General features: G+C 42.7%; 1 protein-coding gene and 1 long non-coding RNA gene across 3 annotated transcripts in view; one reads left to right on the top strand and one right to left on the bottom strand.

The window, feature by feature from the left end:
* AMOT (angiomotin) overlaps positions 1-17,818 on the top strand; it is a 58,452-nt gene extending 40,634 nt beyond the window's left edge. The window contains exons 5-11 of one of the 2 annotated variants that reach the window (XM_066581738.1): positions 2,589-2,734; positions 8,196-8,345; positions 10,974-11,164; positions 14,110-14,232; positions 15,559-15,791; positions 16,009-16,233; positions 16,843-17,818. In XM_066581738.1, the coding sequence (XP_066437835.1) occupies positions 2,589-2,734; positions 8,196-8,345; positions 10,974-11,164; positions 14,110-14,232; positions 15,559-15,791; positions 16,009-16,233; positions 16,843-16,940 (1,166 nt within the window). In that variant the 3' untranslated portion in view covers positions 16,941-17,818. The remainder of the gene's footprint in view (positions 1-2,588; positions 2,735-8,195; positions 8,346-10,973; positions 11,165-14,109; positions 14,233-15,558; positions 15,792-16,008; positions 16,234-16,842) is intronic. The other variant, XM_066581736.1, reaches the window with a different exon arrangement.
* On the bottom strand, positions 3,895-17,659 carry LOC136580857 (uncharacterized). The gene is made up of 3 exons (XR_010787022.1): positions 17,527-17,659; positions 10,954-11,036; positions 3,895-4,143 (listed from the first exon to the last, which is right to left on the bottom strand). It is a non-coding gene; the product is annotated as an uncharacterized lncRNA (long non-coding RNA).
* Positions 17,819-20,321: the final 2,503 nt, after the last annotated feature.

Here is a 20,321-nt window from a genome sequence, read left to right as displayed (position 1 = left end):
TTCTTTCTAGTCGGCTTTAGGGTTTTATTACAAGGAGTATGAAATGACCCGCAGTCCGATGTAGATGTGGACGTAGCCCTGAGTCCCATGTGGGGAACGTTGTCTTACCTACTGGGCAACTACCTTTCACTTGACCTGACCCAACAGATTGTCACCCTTGTTCCTCGTTATTCCACTTTCAGTAGATCGGCAGTAATTATTCTACTTACCTCAATTATAGTCATTAAAACCTCCAATTGTAGAAACTGCACCAGCTCCTCTAGGGACAAATGTTGCAAGACCTAACCATCCATCGGTGAAAATTCAACTCTGTTCAGGCATCTTGAAAAGTTACGTCCATCCGTCATCTTAAATCAAATTCTGCACTGCTGCTTTGTGTCTGAAGTTGGCCAAAGAATGTCCCATAGCTAAATGCTTACATCTTTTCTTTCCTGGTCCTTTTTAAAAGGGAAAGATCATGTCTCATGAAGATGGCTGCCTTTTTTTCCCCATATGCCGCATTGGGATATGTTTAAAAGTCATAGAAGCGGATTCTCCTACTGTAAATGGGGTTTCCCTGCATTGGTGGACCTAGCCCATCCCTACAGTATATGGACGGCCATTCATTTGAATAATCGCCATGTAAGGCTCAGTTCACCATGGCTTTTTAGTTCTTCACTGAGCTTTCTGGCAGGGAGATACATTTGAGTACCCGAAAACGGTAAAAATGATCAAAAATATCCCCTAGTGGGTTCATCTACTTTAATCGGGCTGAATCCAAAAGTTTATACTTTGCACTCTGTTTGCCCTAGTTTGGATGTGTTGACCTCTTTTCTTTGGCTGCTGCCATAATGTACTCTAACATTTTTATAGTGTCCTCTCAAAAAGACGCAGACAACAAGCAAGTCAAATAGAGCCCAGCTTGGACCTTTTGGACTCTGGGTCACCAAAGTGAATGGAACTGCTGTGGTAGACCTTGTTAATACAATTTTCAGATATTCAAACATCCCCCTAACCTCATGGAAAGCCCAGCAGAGATCTTAAATGCTGTGTGAACCGAGCCTAATGCTACATTCCCCCCCCCCCCCCCCCCCCGGCAGTGGTTGGTTCAGGAAAAATGGCTGGCCAGAAATAATTGGAGACTCTGGACCTACAGCGATCAACCGGCTTTCATATAAAAAGGATTACTTCAAGGCACAACGCATACGCACAACTTTTAATTTTATCTTGTACTTATTGGCCTTTTAAGTTCATATTGCCAAGCGGAGGGTATTCTATGCCAGACTTTCCCCGGCTGCTGCGTTAAGCTGGTAAAGACAGCAATTAGTGTTACACTTTCAGTAGATTCACAAGGATGAGAAAGCGTCTTCTCGGAGCTCATTACAGGCTCTGCCTTCGTCTCCTTCACGTGTAAACCTTTGCCCTGATTCACCTTCCTCCCACAGCCGCGTTTCAGGAATGCGGCATTACTGGTCCATCAGTGTCAGGGTGGTAATGGCTGCAGGGACTCTTCTTACCAGATCATCCGATTAGTTATTGTTACCAGTCACTTGCAATTTAGCAATGCTGTAATTTCACCTGTTCTGTCATAATCTCATCTGAAATGAAATATGTAGGCGCCATGCTTCATTTTAACACCTTCCTCTCTGACTTTCTCTTGTGCGACACGGTCTAGATTTTAATTTGTTGGAAATATCTGTTACTCTACCTTTTTTTAAATTGGGGCTTTATAAGTGATTTCTTTCTTTATTTTTTTTTTTTACAAAAATTTCACAAAATCCCTCGTTTTTAGGTTTTTGTTTTTTGTTGTTGTACCACAGTCCAGTATGGGCTACACAGTCAAAAAGGGGGGGGGGACTTTTCTTGTACATTTCATGCAGCATCATGGCATTTTCTTAGTGAAACTACACCCACTTTTTGCCCTGTTAACAACTTTTTTGTTTCTGCCATTGATTTATGCCCTAGAGAATTGTACAGAAATACACCCTTCACTCCAGTTACGCCCAGATGTTTGTGCGTAGCTGGGAATAGAGGGATGTGGGTGATGTTGTTTATAATTACTTTTTAACTGAATGAGTCAAAGGATTGGCACTAGCAACGAGGGAGCGACGGCAGGAACAATGAAGGCCATTCAAAGATTGCTGCGCTTTCTGTACAATAATATGAATATTACGCAGCCGAGGTCAGAAAACTGTCACTTAGTGATACTTGAGCAACTTATTTCTAATGCCTAATGGGGGAAAGGGTGATATTTTCAGATACCAAGGTGACAGTCTCTTGTTTATTCGCCGTACCGCAATATTCAATGGGGAAGAAATAGGGTAGAGGTATAACGGCTTCGATCTGTCTACCTGGATTCTCCATATAGTGTAATATTACTCCATGACCATTTTCTATGACTTGGCATGTTTTCGTTTATAGCGTAATGCCAAAGTATTCATGGCCATGAATATGTGAGGAATGTGACATCCTCCAACTCAAGCATCACAATGCTTATATAGGAAAGTGAGATGCTCACACTGCAGGCAACTTGTGTCCTTATTATCCATCTACAGTTTGGTAACTTTTAGAAGACTTAACATGTGTTTTTTTTTTTGTAATCTTTAAAGACAAAGATCTGCAAAGAGAGAAGGAGAAGGTGGAAATGGAGTTATCCTCCTTACGATCCATGAATGAGGACCAGAGAAGGCATATTGAGATCCGAGACCAGGCCTTAAACAATGCGCAAGCAAAAGTGGTGAAGCTGGAAGAAGAAGTAAGTTTTAAAGTCCTTTAGTGGTGGATATAGATGTAGAATATGTATGTGTGCGGCAGCTAGACTCCTCTTCCTATCCAGTTGCTTCTCAGATGCCTCTTCACTATGCTAGTTGCTGCACTGGCTGCCCATCCACTACAGAACTCAATTCAAGCTCATCACCCTTACCCATAATACTCTCCATGGCGCCACGCCACAGTACATCACTTCCCTCCTGTCCGTACACCACTCAGCCTGTGCTCCGCTTTGCTAACACACTCAGACTAAACACTGCTCTAATACAAATCTCACATGCTCGTCTTCAGGACTTCTCCAGAGCAGCACTGATCCTCTAGAACGCTCTACCCCAAAACATGCTCGACGCACGGAAGTTCAGACATGCCTTAAAGACGTAACTCTTCTTCAAAGTAGCATACCCAACCTCCTGATCTAGTCTCCCACCCCACTATATGCCCCTTGCCCCTACCTATGGCTTTTCACTTTTGCCTCACATGTATGCTTCCTGCCTTGCACTTCCTGTACTACCCCCACCCTGTTTGTGTCCTAAAAACTGTATATCACGTTATCGTTGCATTGCTGTTTCCCCCTTGCTCCGCCGTCTGCCCCTGTACCTTCTGTATCACCCCCCCTGTTTCTAAATAATTGAATACCACATGTAACTTTTGTAACGTCTGTAATTTTTGTATTGTTTGTGCTCCCTATGTGCCTCGAAAGCGCTACGGAATAAGTTGGCGCTGTGCAAGTAAAAATTATATATGATGATCCTGCATGACTATAAGGGTGCCCTCACACATCTCTGATTAGCTGTGGATTTTTTTTGCGGCTCTGCAGCAGATTTCAGCCCTTTAATTGAAATGGTGAAATCTGCTGCAGTTCCGCACCAAAATCTGCAGCAAATCGACTACTTTTGAATGCCCCCTGACTCACTTAAATTGGTTAAAGCTTGCTTGGAGACCGCATTTCTTTTCACTTCCAGAGGCTAGCTTCGCGTCTGCATTGAAAGTTTCCATTCGGAGGCCAGCGTTGCCAATGTGGATTTTTGTGTTTTTTTTTCTGGACAACCTATCCAATAATCAAGCAGCCAGTATTTTTTTTTTTTTTTTTTTTTTTTTACTGAAAAATTGGAAAACCACGATGACTGATAATAAGTCATACATGTCTATAGGTCAAATACTTCTATGACCTCATTATTGGCATTTACTCTGAGCTGTAAAAGGATGATGATTACAATTCCTCTCTTTTTATAGACTGTCCAGGAATTCCTGGACTCTCGGCAACCCTGTCGGAGTCTCCGTTGCAGATTCAATCATTCCTTTTTCACTGAAATCATGAAAACCCAATGGACCCCATTAGTTTTTGGTGTTCATTATGTGACAGATAGCGCTGTGCATCACTTTCTTCTTCTGTTCCTATAATGAACCAGAAAATTGGAAATGTTTAGCAGAGGTGTAAAAATAACCCAAAAAATTCCCTTGCTTTGTAAACAGCGGACAAATCTATTTTTTTTTTTTTTTTTTCTTGGGGGAGTTGGTACAAAGAGAAAATGTCAGTAGTTTTTCTTAAAATAAATAAATTCTAAAAAAAATCACATGAGTAATTAAAATACTTTATATTCATGACTCATTAGTAAGGCCATGTCGGTGTTATTTTCTGAAAAGGCTGGCAACCCCGAGCGCTGTGACTCTGACCTGCTTTTAATCATAAGGATAAAGTCTTTAAGTTCTTACTGGGTAGTAAAGACCCTGCTTCTCCTCACCCTACACATTCCACACTTCTACCACTCATGCTTTCGTAAGTGGCCTCACATTCCAAAAACTGTCAACTCCCGGCTTCTTAATGATACACAGATTGCCAGATTTGACTGCTTCATTTATCCCTGACTTTCGAAAGCTAGGCTTGACATTCTTTGCTGGGAGTCTGTGCAGTATCTGAGAAAGGAATTTCCAGCAAATGAAGATGGAATTTTTTTTATTTTCTTTTTTTAATTTTTAAAAATTTTTTTTCTTGTTTTTACTGTCTGGAAAACATCAAGGTCTTTGTAACATTCCAACGCGAAAGGAACATTGCTGATCGGGCTGGAAGACTAGTGGACAATCCACACCACTGTATACCTCCAGCGTCCCTTATGTTCAGGCTAAATCTGCTACATGAAGCAAACATTAAGAAAAATTTTATCTAAATTAGAAAATGTATTCTTAAAAAAAGTATCGAAACATTCCAAAAGACTAAAAAAGGATAAAAACATGAAATGTTTTTCTTTTTCCTTGTTAAAGGGGACACATATTTGTAAGATATGAAACACATTGGCTTTAGTGAACTGTAGCTGGGGCATAATATACCGTATATACTCTAGTATTAGCCGACCCAAGTATAAGCCGACTCAGTAAGTTTTACCGCAAAAAAATGGTAAAACTTATTGACTCTAGTATAAGTCGAGCTATACTGGGTAAAAAAACCCCCACAATACTCACCTCCCAGCCGGCGTCTGTGGCAAGCTGCTTCAGAATTCTCCCCGCTGTCATCTCCCTGCTCGGCTTTGAATTCCCCCCGCCCTCAGCACTGTGTAAGTAAGCGCTGTGATTGGATCGAGAGCTGGCTGTGATTGGCTGGCACTCGAGCCAATCGCAGCGCTTACTTACACAGCGCTGACGGCGGGGGAATTCGGGAGCAGCTTGCCGTACCACCCGGGAGACCATCGTGCCGGGGACACAGACGCCGGCTGGAAGGTAAGTATTGCGTTGTTTTTTTTTTCCTTACCGCACTCAAGTATAAGCCAAGGGGGACTTTTTCAGTAGCAAAAATGTGCTGAAAAACTAGGCTTATACTTGAGTATATACAGTAATTCATTTTGACATAAAAAGTTAGCGTTTACTTTATATAACAAAGTAATGTAATAGCTAAAGTTATTAGTGCATAGCATAGCGGTTCGGGTGTTTATAGGACTGCTGGTTGACAGGCACAGGGCAGCGGATGATTGAGGTTTGATAAATATCCTATAGAAGTCCACAGTAAATATTCATGCACAGCAATATATAGTTAAGTGCACCAAAGATTTCAGTGGCATATTCTTGGCCCTATAATGTGTTTTGCTCCGTGCGATGATCATCATGACTGTCAGACTGACGTCTCTGGCCAACCTTCTACCGTAAGAGGCATCTTGAGCTGCAAGTATAAACAGAGGGGATTCCTCTCATAGTTCTGTCAAGTGCCCTCTAGAAGAGACTTTGCTTGGCAAGGGCTTGGGATATACTGGATTCCTTACATACTAGAACTGGACCATAAAAGGCACAAGAGTAGAACGCCTGAACATTACTGTATACATTGCATGCTTTCTTTGTTCCGGAGCCAGGACTTGAACATGCAATGTATTTAAAGACCCGGCATAGCAAGCCGAAATACTTTGATTAGAACAGAGCAAAATATAATCTACACTCTTTGCTTGCTAATTCTGACTTTTCCCCAGCCTTGGTATGGAAGTTCTCTTTCATACTCGTAGGAGAAAGTAATAAAAAGGAGACGTACTCTACTTTAAAAAGGGACTTTCTGTTGCATAATGGGTATCATGGAGCTGAGGAACATTTTTCTCATGTCTTTGAAATGTGACCAAACTGGTATAGTGCTACCTTGCCTCCCATAGAAGCACGTTTGGACAGGTCTCCTCCTAAGGGATCCTATCATTCACCTGCTGTGCCAGTAATGGGATGTGGGAGATCTCTTTACATCCAAAGACCTTTTCGACGATGAGGTTTTTAGACTCTGCTCTTGCTTTAGAACTGTGATGCCCTGCCTGGCAGCCACATGCCACCCTGGTCGCGTACAGTTTATTGCCTTCTCCAAGTTGGCCCATTCATGGTTTGGTGCTCAGGTTTGGACATGAGCCACAGTAGCCCAGGACTAGTTTGTTGCAAGTTTTACTTATATAGCTACAATACATATGAGCCTAGACATGTGAAGGAAAGCAATCTGCAAATTTAAAATGTTTTGAGTCGAGAGATGTATTCTGCTTTAATGATGTACAAATCTAAATTCTGAATTGTGGGTACTCAGATTGTTAGTTTTTAATTGTTAGTACGCACCGTGAAGATTAAAGTATTGACTGTTTTCATTGCAAAGCAGTTACTTATACACTATGTTGACAAAAGCAGAAAGTGATGGAATTCGATTTTATTTGCATTTTTTTTTTATATATGCTGTTGGGCCGCCTTTGACCTCAATAACTGCAGTGACCCTCCTAGGCTGCTTTCCACCAAATTATGATGTGTGGAGGGATTTGCCTGCATTCCTCAAGGAGAGCTTCATATAATGATTCGGGGGATGATAGGCATGCATGGATATGGTGTTCTAGTTCATCCCAAAGATGCTTGAGGGGATTGAGATCCGGACTTTGGACTGGCCAGTAAAGTTTGCAGACGTTCTGCTTCTCAATCCAAGCCTCAACACTGCGTGATGTATAACATGGTGCTCAGTCATGTTGATAGGGATTCGGATCTGTACCGAAGTATTGCCACAGGATAGGTAATGCCACACTGTCCAGAACGTCTCTATACCCATTGGTGCTGAAGATGGACTTCACTATAACCAATGGCCCTAGTCTTTCCCAGCCAAAATACCTGCAAACCATAACAGAAACTTCTCCAAACTTTACTGTTGGGACAATGCAGCAGTGTATAAACCGCTCTCCAGGCAATCACCACACCCAAGTCTGGCCAACCAATCTGAAGATGGCATACCATGATTCAGCTGTCCACAACCCTTGCTTCCATTTATTTACAGTCCAAAAATTACCTCCAAGCCCCATCAGAGGGACCTCTGTGCACTCACTGCTATGATGTTTGCAGACACTCATCCATGGTAACCTTTTGCATGCAGTTCCCTATGGATGGTTCTGTGCCAATGTATGTTCCAATGGCCTGTGAGACCTCCTGAGCGAGTATTTTGGCAGACGACGAGCATGATACCTTCACAGCTTGTAGAAGGCTTCCTTGTCTACGTTCTGTAAGTTAACCAGGTCTCCCTGACCGTGGCTGCACTGCCCACAGACCAGTTCATTTTGGATTTCAAAAATAACATTGCCAACAGTGGACTTTGAAAGCTCCAGAAGTACTACCATGTCCCATACTGATTGGTTGCTCAGGTGACATCCCACCACCAGACCCCTTTGGAAGTCTATCGCCTCCATACCTCATTTCTGTACTGGGATATGCCTGTGAGATATACCTAATTCTCACACATCCAAGTTACATACCGTATTCCCTTCACCTGACATAGGATTGGTGGGGTCCGCAATACTTTTGTCAACATTGTGTATTTACATCTATATAAAAATCTGAGTGAATATGTAAAATGTGCCGTCAGGTAAGCCTGGAGGCGAAGAAAAGAATGGCTAATAGGCATTTTATGAAGAGGCTTACGCATTACAAAAAAAGTTTGGTTAATGTGACACTTTTTGTTTCATTTCTAGTTGAAGAAGAAGCAGGTTTATGTTGATAAAGTAGAAAAGATGCAGCAGGCCCTGGCTCAGCTCCAGGCCGCCTGTGAGAAGCGCGAACAGCTGGAACATCGACTACGTACCAGGTTGGAAAGGGAACTGGAATCTCTACGAATGCAGCAGGTACCGTCAACTAGGTTTTCATTTCTTTATTTGACTTGTATTATCCAATCCTTTCCTCCAAAAAAGGGGACAACTGATGCCAACTAATGGCACGCCAATGATTTTCATTGGAATTGTGGTATTTTGTCTCCCTTTTTCCTTCCTTCAGTTGGGACACTTTTGCAGCTCATTTTGCCTCTGATTGGTGTCATTGTATCCTGTCATAATGGACACCAGTTATTTAAACAATGTAGTTTACTTTTTAAAGGAGAATTTCCATCTTGGCCAAAATTAGCTGACATGGGAATAGTAGCCTGTATCTGTGGCCTCCTGTGACCAGGATCACGGAAACCACTGAATTGGTTGTTCGGTACTGTTTCTGTAACTCCATAGAAATTAATGGAAGTTGTGTAGCACAGCCAGCAACGCTGTTTCAGAAGTTACGGAAACTGCATCGCTCACTGTGCTATACTGCTTCTGTAACTTGCGTTTATTTCTATACAAGTAATGCTGTCTGCGCCAAACTGCCAGTTCGGATGTTTCTATAATCCTAGGCACTGAACCTGCGGCATACTGGCTGCTATTCCAAACTCTTAAACTTTGCACGTTAGAATTTCCTTTTTTTTTTCTTAAAAGATCTCCGAGAAAAAAAATTGAAAATATGTTTTTAGTGGATATTGCATGTGTTTAAAGGAGAAAAAAAAATAAAATATATATATATATTTTATTTTTTTAAATTTTTTTAAAGAGCTCATACTTCAGGATTGAAGTTACAGACCCAATCCTAAAGTCTTGACTAGCAAAACATCTAAACTCCTTAAATAGCTCCCCACAATACCTGCATTGCTCTACATGGTTTTTTAAACTGTTGTGCCCTTACAGTTATCTATTTTGCCCGATGGTTGGTACTTTGGGTCAGCTGAAACGGATACCAGTCTCTTTTAAAGAAATGGCCAAATTAAAGGGGTTCTACTACAATTGCAAGTTATGCTTTATCCAAAGGATAAGGAGATTACTTTCTAATCTGTGGAGGTCTCGCTCATCTCAAGAACAAGGGTCCCATGTCCCTCTCTCCTTTCACTTCGGGGTTCGCTTCACTACCCACAGTGATGTCACTGTGAATGGAGCGCTGGCCAAGTATGCACCATAAGCGCGCCATTTGTTTCAATGAGGCTGACGGAAATAACTAAGCAGTACCCACTTGGGTATCCCCACAGTCCTATTGAAAATGAATGGTGCGCTTATGCGAGCAGCACTCCTTTCAGTCTCCTCCTTGGAGTGAGGGCAGTAACCCCACAATGAGGAGGACTGCACATGGGACCCCCATTCTCGAGATCAGTGCATAGAGCATAACTGTAATCGTGGTACAACCCCTTTTAATTGGATGTACAGTACCCTTTAGAAGTTTGGAAATGCCCCATGTTTTAAACAGGAATCGCAAACCTCTGGGAGATTTTTCCACCAAGAATTGAAATGCACCCCGACTAAGGAGCATCAAGATTTTAGATCTTTATTTCCAATTTTACAGTTTTTAAAGCATGTTTCCCAACATCTGGATGGCACTAGAATGGCAAGAATCCAATGTTGCAGGATACGTGGCATATTTTGTTCTGGGTTGAGCACCAGTAGGTGACCTGCATGACAACGGTGTTCTCAGGTCTTGTAAATGCGATGCTGAAATCTGCTGTAACATTTGTGTTTCTGCAGCGTTTCTGAATGTTGCTCATTGTATTCTAGTACACACGCACTTTAAATATACATCGGCCTTCATATAGCCGACCAACAGACTCCCTACAAATAGCCGGTATAAATTTAGTTCTTTCTTTGGCCCAAGCAAAGTGCTGTGTGTGCACATTACTCGGAGATTATTTGCACAGTCAGGTCATTGCAAACCCCCGGCCTTCCAAGAGTCCTGCAAAAACTAGCGGAGGTGAACTGTGGTCAGCGGCTCCTGCGGAGAGCCAGCAAGACAATCGCCTTGTTTGTGTGTTGTGTCCAGAATGAAAAGCTAATCCCGCTTCCCTCAAACCGCTGCTTCAATGACTGGACTTGTATCTTGTACTCTTACATGTAGAGTCTCTTCTGTGTCAATGCTTCATTGTTCTCTTCACAACATTCTATTACTGTATCTCTTCTGTATCCTGACACTTATTTAGTCGACTGTTACACTATACTCCAAATATAGTGGAAATGAACTGAACCCCCTGTGGCGAGATATGCTCGTGTTTCCCCGGCCTAAATGGGATCCTTCAGTGCCGGTTTGGATCCGTTGTTGTGACAGATCCATTTTTACATCATGTCTTCCTTTATAAATGGGCACCGAATTACCAGAGCTGTAAATATCAGGGTCTAAGGGCACATCTAAAATTGGCCCAAGTGAAAAGCCTTTGGAATAACTCAACGTGTCCAGAGCATCAGAACATATGCCAAAGTTGCATAAGTTTTTTTTTTTTTTTGATTGAGGTAGTTAACTTTTTAGCTATGGTTGAAGGTCGTAGCAACAGTTTTGTAGCTTTTATATAAAAATAAACACACACGTCTTGAGATGGCACACAAGTACTGAGGCTTATTGCAGCTGTATGTACTATACAGTAACTGATACATTTCGTATTAAGACAAGTTTACTCACTCTTCTATCCTTTGTTACAGCGCCAGGGAACCTCTCAATCCACCAGCGTTTCCGAATATAACGCTTCTGCCTTAATGGAGCTGCTGCGGGAGAAAGAGGAGAGAGTGTTGGCCCTGGAGGCGGACATGACCAAGTGGGAGCAGAAGTACTTGGAGGAGAGTGTTATGAGACAGTTTGCACTGGATGCTGCTGCTACCGTGGCTGCTCAGAGGTGATTGACTTATGTCTTGTGTGCTGCTTCTTCTAATTAAATGTCTATTGTCTATTTTTACCTAATTTTTGAAAGAATACATTTAATACTACAACACGACTCTAAAGGTATATTTCCACAGTGAGGTCACTTACTGGATCATACTTGCCCTCCTACCAAATTTTGTTTCAGCTGTAGATAGTATAAATGCCCCCCCCCCCCCCCTCACCACCTATTATACAGGTAATTGAAAGCACCAATACACAAGATACCCAAAACATATTTGGCCGCAGTAGTAATGGCGTCCCTGGTTAGTAGCTGCAGTAGTAATGGCATTCCCCAGCGGGGCAGCAACCGACAAGCATTTCACTTGCTCTGCAGTTCTAGCCTGGCGGAGGCTAGGGCTGCTGCTACGATCATAGTGTGACCCCTGACCTCTCGTCCGGAATAACAGAGCAAGTGAGTGAAATGTTCGTCAGGTTGCTGCCCAGCCGGCTCGCGGGTGACAACTATTTTTTTTTACTGGCCATTTATATGGGGCAGCAACCCACTGCCCCACCTGGCAGTCTGAGGTTGCCTTCTGATCCGGGCGCCCCTGGCTGTAGAACTAATTTTTTTTTTTTTTAATGAAGAATCCAGCTGAGAAATTTAACCATTTTAGCCTCATTTCTAGATCTTTTTCAAATATTTATTTTTCATCTTGTATGGTTAGTTTAAAGGGGTTGTCCCGCGAAACAAAGTTGGGGTATACACTTCTGTATGGCCATATTAGTGCACTTTGTAATATGCATCGTGCATTAAATATGAGCCATACAGAAGTTATTCACTTACCTGTTCCGTTGCTAGCGTCCCCGTCTCCATGGTGCCGTCTAATTTTCAGCGTCTAATCGCCCGATTAGACGCGCTTGCGCAGTCCGGTCTTCTCCGTGTTGAATGGGGCCACTCGTGCTGGAGAGCTGCTCCTCGTAGCTCCGCTCCGTCAAGTGTGCCGATTCCAGCCAATCAGGAGGCTGGAATCGGCAATGGACCGCACAGAAGACCTGCGGTCCACCGAGGGTGAAGATCCCGGCGGCCATCTTCGCAAGGTAAGTAAGAAGTCACCGGAGCGCGGGGATTCAGGTAAGTACTATGCGTTTTGTTTTTTTTCAACACATGCATCGGGTTTGTCTCGCGCCAAACGGGGGGGGCTATTGAAAAAAAAAAAAAACACGTTTCGGCGCGGGACAACCCCTTTAACAATAGCCCATGATGGGGAATATTAGGCCGTAATTCAGTCCCGCTTCTTGTTACTATCTGGCTGACAGATGTCAGCCGATCATGCTCCATCAATATCTGGGTAAATTACTTTGGTTAGGGTGCTTTCACATTGGCGGGGTTAACCCGCAGGATGCGCCATGCTGCACTGCGTGGTTTTTGGTGACAAATTTAAAATGGCTTTAGTCTGCTAGAGTTCCACATCAAAATTTGCAAAAAGAGATTTGTGGGTTTTGGTGTGGAATTTGCTGCGGCGGATTTGGGTGCCTAATGCGTGCCAACCCCAGCCTGTGTGGGTATTACCTGGGAAAAGACTGAGGCTTTGTTAAAGCACCAGAGAAGAGGCTAAATCACAGGAAAGTTGCTTAAAGCTGCATCTTCGTCCTGCGGGTGAAGATTTTCCCTTTTTCAGCTTTGCGCTTTCCCCTTCTCACCGCGGAGGAGGTAGTTGTTCTAAGACAGGTAGGTTACTTAATTGGCAGCTTGCAAGTCCCAGTTGTGCTGATGTAGTGAAAATGTGGCCAAGCCCCAATAGCTGGTTCTTTGGAGCACTGTGCATTCTGGCCTTATCTTATCTCCTGGTGTGCTCTTCTCAGGACCGTGTGTTGGAATTTTACTGGTTATTTCAGGGACATGGCTGTTTGAAGAGCTGAAAGTTGTAAAACGCATATCTTGGTTCTGAGCCAACTAGTGTAAGCAAATACTTTAACTGTGTATGCTCTGGGTAGGCACACTCGCTGGATTATCTAACGGATAACTAGTATCCCAGAATGATAATCGGGCCCTTTTAACGTGGCCTGATTACCAGGGATGAACTTTTGTCCGCCAGATCATCGGGCCGTGTAAAAGGCACAACGGTCAGCCAATGAGTGAACACTTGTTAGTGAGTATTTTCATGCTTGCAGAAAACAACCATTAGCTAACAGCAGAGGCGTAACTTGAAGCTCCCGGGCCCCGATGCAAAACTTGTAACAGGGCCCCCGACTATAATGCTTTACTCATAGTACTGGGTTCCATATATGGAGAAGAGAGGCATTAATGGGGCCCCCTAAGGCTCCTGGGCCCGGTTGCAATCGCATCCCCTGCATCCTCTATAGTTACGCCCCTGGCTAACAGATAATCTGTACACACCGGTGAGATGTATAGCCGGCTTATGGGGATGAATGTTCATACTTGCAACCATTTGTCCCTACAGCAGTCCTTTCCAGGCAGGAAATGAGCACCAATCGACTTGCTTTTTGATCTGTGCACATTACATCGTGCCAAGGGTCGTGCCCCATAGTTTGTCGTCACCAACCCCCTTCCCTAAGAAATAATCCTAAAATAAAAATACATAGCAGCTAAAACGTACCATGAGCTGCAAAAAAAAGCCCTGTTTGGTGCAGAGTGCTAAGGCAGCAGAATGCAGTCCTAAGTTCTCGCTCACGACCTGAAGGTTGCAAGTTCAATCCCCGCTTGGTTCATGTAGCCGGCTAAAGGTTAACTCGGTCTTCCATCCTTTTAAGGTCGGTAAAATGAGTACCCAGCTAAATAAATAAATCGACTGAAAGCACTGTGGAATAAGTTGGCGCTGTAAAAATAACAAGAATGTTGTACACACAGCCTGGCTTTTATATTCTCCATTGCCTATTGTATTCCTTACATTTACCAGGGTCCTGAATGAAAGCTGTGCAGTTTTGATAACTTCTGTTTTATTTGCATTCTTATTTTAGGGACACCAGCTCAATAAGCCATTCTCCTAGTGCAAGTTTTGATACCACTCTGGAGGCCCGTATCCAGAAGGAAGAAGAGGAGATACTTTTGGCCAATAGAAGATGTGTCGACATGGAGGGAAGGTGAGCTCTAGAAGGCACAGTGACATAACACTCGAGAACTCTTTCAATGGCATTCGGCTCTGTAGTTCTCAGGAAAGATTGAACCTTTTAGAGACCAATACGGAGTTAATTAGATTTTTACAGCAAGCAAAAATGTTAAAAAGAAAGAAAAAGTAACTATAAACCTGCCGATTGACAGAAGATGAGTTGTATACTGTTACTATTGAAGCATACATTTTTGGCAAAAACTTCCTTTTCCACTGGTCTTTATAGAAGGATTCCTAGCATAACATGACTTTTGCCATGCATCCTAGTAACAGACAGAAACAAGGTGGTACACAAAATATATGGTCAATAGAACTTGTTTGTGTTCTCAAAATAAATCCCAATATATCTATTAAACTCACGCACTGATTTGTTACAGAGCCATGGCTTTCAGTTGTGCCATCTTTCGCTTTCAGTTGGCTAACTGTAGATCCTATTGACTAAGGGCTAGAGATAAGCGAGTATACTCGCTAAGGCACATTACTCGAGCGAGTAGTGCCTTAGCCGAGTATCTCCCCGCTCGTCTCTAAAGATTGGGGGGCCGGCGCCGGTGACAGGTGAGTTGCGGCGGGAAGCCCCGCCGGCCCCCGAATCTTTAGAGATGAGCGGGTAGATACTCGGCTAAGGCACTAATTGCTCGAGTAATGTGCCTTAGCGAGTATACTTGCTTATCTCTACTAAGGGCCCTTTTTACGGAATGAGTATAATTCGGTTTCTTGCTGGATCGTGCAAAACTGGACTATAATCAGCCAGTGTAAACTCTGCCAGTGACTGAACGATCAATGATCATTTGTTCACTTATTTGTGGTTCAGTGTAGGCAGGCATAAAAGTCAAACGACTATCGGCCAATAGTTCATCTATGACCAACTGCCTGTTTACTGTGAATGGAGGCGGGCAACCGGAACTATCTCCATCCCGCTCCGCCTTCCTTCAGACAGTTGTCCTACCTAAAAGGACCCTTAACTGTCCATACATTTTTAGACCTCCATTGGCCAAGGATTTCATGTGATGAAATGTAAAGCAGAACTACAAGAAAAAACTGTGGACCTGCGCTACTTTCATATATAAAAAAACAATATTAAATATCTCAATAGCCAATATTTGGATAGAGACAAAAATAGGTTTTTATTTCATACACATAAAAGAGTGAGGTCTCAACCTCATACAATTGTATAAAAATACTTGCGGGATCCTATGCAACGCGTTTCGGCGTAATACACGCCTTTCTCAAGCATGTGATGAAATGTAATTTATCTAAACTTAAATCTAAAGATTTTAAACTTTTTTTTAATTTTTGCTAGGATAAAGACTCTTCACGCTCAGATAATTGAGAAGGATGCTATGATTAAGGTGCTTCAACAACGTTCCCGTAAAGACACCAGCAAGACGGATCAACCATCTTCCATGCGCCCTTCAAAGTCCCTTATGTCTATCTCAAATGCCAGCTCGGGGCTACTCTCTCACTCTTCTACACTCAGCAGTACACCCATTCTGGAGGAGAAGCGAGAGGACAAGAGCTGGAAAGGCAGCTTGGGTAAGACGGCGCACCGGATGCAATATGACATGAGGAAAAGGATTCTATTTGCAGAATCCTTTTATCTTCAGCCTTTGATTGGACATATGGTAATTTGTAAAGGGGTAGATGGACTAGCTAATATTTCAAATTATTCATAAAGTTTTTATATATTTTTTTTAAACGTGTATTTTTTTTAAATTTTTTATTCTAAATATGTAAATTTTTTTGTGTGCAGGTGTTCTACTAGGAACAGAATATCGCTCGGAGTCCATCTCCTCTACTCCCTCTCCTGTACTTCCATCCACGCCACAACTTTCTGGACATTCAAAGTCTGGTAGCAAAGACTGCTGCACACAGACGGACAGAAGTAATGAGCAGAGCAAAGCCCCTTCAGTGAGTGCATCTCCAGGCCCGGGGAGGCTGGCCACTCCGAGCCCTATGTATAGCTCTGAGAAAACTGGTAAGATCGAACCCCACAATGACAGTTGGCCTTTTTTCTTAGAATAACTAATGCATTGTAGTAATTCAGTTTTATTACAAATTATACTATTGTCTTGCTTTGTGAAGTCATGTCTTCTGATGCCCATGCCAAAAAATACAGACTCCCCAAGAAATGGCTTTAACACTTGTGCCATAGTATCTGTTTGGATTACTTGGCATTAGTTGAGCGAACGTACTCTGTCGAGCTTGATGCTCGTTCGAGTATTAGTATACTCAATGGTGCTCGTTACTCGAATGAGCATCACGCCGTGTTTGACCCCGCCCCAGTTTTTGGCTCCTCCCCGCTGTGACGTGCCTGTTTTGGCCCCTCCCTGCCGTGATGAGAGATGCGAACCAAGAAAAAAAAAGGCTGGGGACTCGGCGTCCCTTATACAAAAATGCTCAAGTCTCCCATTGTAGCCAATGGGGTTCGTTACTCGAGTAGAGCTCTCGAATTTTACGAAAAGCTCGACTCGAATAACACGGACCCGGTCATTTGGGTGCTCGCTCATCTCTCGTTGGCATTGATAACTTACGACTTTTGCATTTACTATTGAAATGTAATATTTGAAATTTTTTCCCCCCACAGATACAGCTTTTCAGTCCAGCACTTTGGATCGAAAAAATGCCATGCCGTCCCTGGGCCAAGATCTTACAGATGGGGAATTGGTGGAATATCTTATATAAACAAGATTTTTTTTTTTTCCTTTTAAACTATTATGGTATTTATAGGAAATCTACCCCAAACGTATTTATACATATTTGAATTTTTTTTTTTTTTCTTCCAGTCAAGCAGACTGTGTTAGACTGTTTGTAAATTACATGAATGGCTTTTGTACAGACCTGAAGGGACCCTCGTGTTGAAAGTAATCTATAATTCTTGGCGGAAAGCCTACGACCGATTTTTGTCTTTGTAGCTTAAAGCACATGGCCTATCTGCTGGCGGAGGACTTGGCACTTGGTCTTTTTGGATGAAGTTGGAGGATACACGGGCACTTTTTTTATTTTTTTTTGTCTTTTGAAGGTGGAATAAATAAATTCTCTCAGCAGCAGCAGCATACATTCATGTTGCCGCCTTACTTTTTCAGAGAATGGAAACCTACACTATAAAACACAGATGGTAATGCAAAAAGACATCCTATGATATATATGGCCTTTTTGGAAAAGGTCTCACTTGTTAAAGAGTAACTGCTCTTTTTACAAGGTTTTGACTTGTCAAAAGTTTTGATCACTGGGGGTCACACTGCTGAAACAAGGGGCCTACAACACTTACCCAAGTCCTGTGCCGCCTCAGCTGTCTTCGCAAACTATCGGGTCCTTTCAGCGGCTTAAGACTTGACTCGTAGAGATCCATAGAACATGTCTATAGACCTTTTATGCGTTCATCTTCCACCACTCCTAGAAGCCAACAGACATAAGGGCTGCTCGGGTGAGTCCTGCAGCCCCCTTGTTTCAGCAATCAGCAGCAGGATCCCTACAGATCAAAAACGTCCGACATGTCAGAAGTTTGTAAAAAGTGCAGTTTTTTTTTAAAACAATAATAAATAAATACAAAATAAAATCTTTTCTACTAGTGAGCATGATGGTGACCACTTTAGGTGAGCATGATGGGGACTGCTGTGTGAGCATGACAGTTTACTTATCCTGCATTTGTACCGCATCTAACATTCCAACGTGCTAATTACAATGCGTAATTGATGCATAAACCCTTATCTACAGTGACTGTATGCTCTAGAGTGCATGAATATATATTCATTACATAGGCACAGAAAATGACTCAAAAAATGTGTTGATGGGAATTTGCTGAAGAATGTGTACTAGGTGTCAGTAGCAAATACTGGGGCTCATGTATGTATATGGTGGAAAAAAGAAAAAGGGTGTCCAAGGGCAGTTGACCACTTGCAAGCCTTTACTAGACAGGAGCGAGCATGCTTGAATAAGTCAGTTACTCGAGCGAGCCTCGCTTTTCTCGAGTAACTGTATTCTTGTCCGAGCGTGCTGAGGGGGCGACGGGGGAGAGAGTGCGAGAGATCTCTCTCCCCCCCGCTCACCCCCGCCGCCCACCTGAGCATGTTCGGAGAAGAATGCGGTTACTCGAGAAGAGCGAGGCTCATTCGAGTAACTGACTTATCCGAGCGTGCTCGCTCATCTCTAGTCTTTACCATAGAATCATTGTTTTAGCACACTGACCCTCTGTGGACTGCACAAAAGGATTACAGAAGATGGTTGCGCAACTCATTGCTTTTAATGAGGTAACACTATTTGCTGGCATATCAGTTAGACCTGTGAGAAGGTTACGTCAATGGGAGTCTAGGAGCTGGGATTACACTGATGTTTGCACATGAGAATTTTGGCATTTATATCATGGGAAACCATTAAATTCCCCTATCCATTGGTTTGTGTGACTCTGATTGCTACAGATGCCAACATAGGGTGCCAGTGCCAATTTGCGTAGTGTCATTGATGGATTTCCAGCTCCTAGACCCCTTACTCAAATTACTTTCTTGCATCTCTGTGAGTAAAGTACAAATTCACTTGGAATCCGTTTTATGGGTCCAAAGTTTTTTTCGGACCTGCTTAGAGGTTTTTGTGACGGCTAGTTCTTTTTCCTGCAGTCCTACTACTTTAACAATCAAGAACTGCCCATGTGGAACATTACAAATTGCAATCCTAATTCAGCCCGTTATCCATAACCTCTCGACAAGAGATTTCACATGCAAACAATTTACTCTAAAGGCAGAGACTTGTGGGAGCCTGGATTATGGTGTATGACACAATTAGAAGCATTTGTGGCATAATGCATATGAGTTTTATCCGGTAGCATGTTGCAACTTTTTGTCTGTTTTTGAATTTGAAATGACAAGAATCTGTTACGTTTTTACTTGATGTGAAATTAAGACTTCGATCAAAATGGCTCAGTGGAAAGGGGTGAATGTAAATGGCGAGATGCACTCAAGTCCTATTTAGTGGGCATCAGTCCACAGCTGCAAGACTTCACTCTGTTCTATCGCTGTTACCTTCTGCTTACTACGGTGGAGGTTAACAAAGAATTCGCGTTATGGTGCCGCTGCTGAGTATGCCAGTGCAAAATTACGGTACTTTGATAGCCTCTGCACCATGTAAATCTTTTCTGATGACCTATTCTTGACTGCTAGTGCTTCATTTTCAGCACGGTCCAGCAAAACCTGCCTGTCCTGGGTGAAAACGCCTTTTTTTCTACCATAGGGCAGAATTGTATTTAATTTAGAAATACCCTGTGATTCCTATGAGCATGCTTGTTGCATAAATAGCATGTGTACACATTATGCACCTCTCAGGCCATAATAGAATGTCTAAATATTTCTATAGCGAGTTGCTTCATACCTTAATGCAAGCTGTATGCCTTATGTTTAACTGTATATGAGCAATTAAAAGCTATGGAAAGCCTTGTGCATGGAAAATCAGTACATGCATATTTACGAAGTCCCTGCAGAAAAATGATGCACTTAAATTTTTGTTTATTTGCATTGAATTTTCCTTCTCATGCATTTAGAAAGTTCCATACTTGATTTGCAGGTTCTTCTGCATTCAAGTTTCTCGCTCAGAGGTGTTCTCAGCACTGATCGGCTGGTCTCTCTCATGAATGACTACAATCCCAGCTCCCGCTGCCCACTCCTCTTTCACAGGCTGTGTAGCATAACCACACCCACTTAATACTACACAGCTCTCTCTAGCCTTATCTCATCCTGTCTGAATAGCTACTGGTCCTCTTCACTCTCACTGCTGATGACAGCAGAAAGTTCGCCTGGAGTGTAATATTAGTTTACTCTGTTCTCCTGATCTCCTCCACCATCATTTTACGCTGTCATACAGCCATCTGTAATAGCTCAGTGGAAAGGCAGAGAATGTACCTTCACAACAGGGGAGCAGACTGGGGAAGAGCTGAGAAACAACCCGTCAGTTTACTCTGACTGAATTTGCTAAGGTTTCAGTCCTCCAGTCGGCAATGCCTTGGAAAACAATACAAGTGTAGACCTCAAACAAAATTTAGAAATTTTTAATGAAAACCAATTACAAAAAGTCTTAAAT

The sequence above is a fragment of the Eleutherodactylus coqui genome, chromosome 10, assembly GCF_035609145.1.
Source record: "Eleutherodactylus coqui strain aEleCoq1 chromosome 10, aEleCoq1.hap1, whole genome shotgun sequence".
In the NCBI taxonomy this organism is placed as follows: Eukaryota; Metazoa; Chordata; class Amphibia; order Anura; family Eleutherodactylidae; genus Eleutherodactylus; species Eleutherodactylus coqui.
Note: the sequence above shows the minus strand (reverse complement) of the source record. Positions and strands in the feature narration are given on the sequence as shown.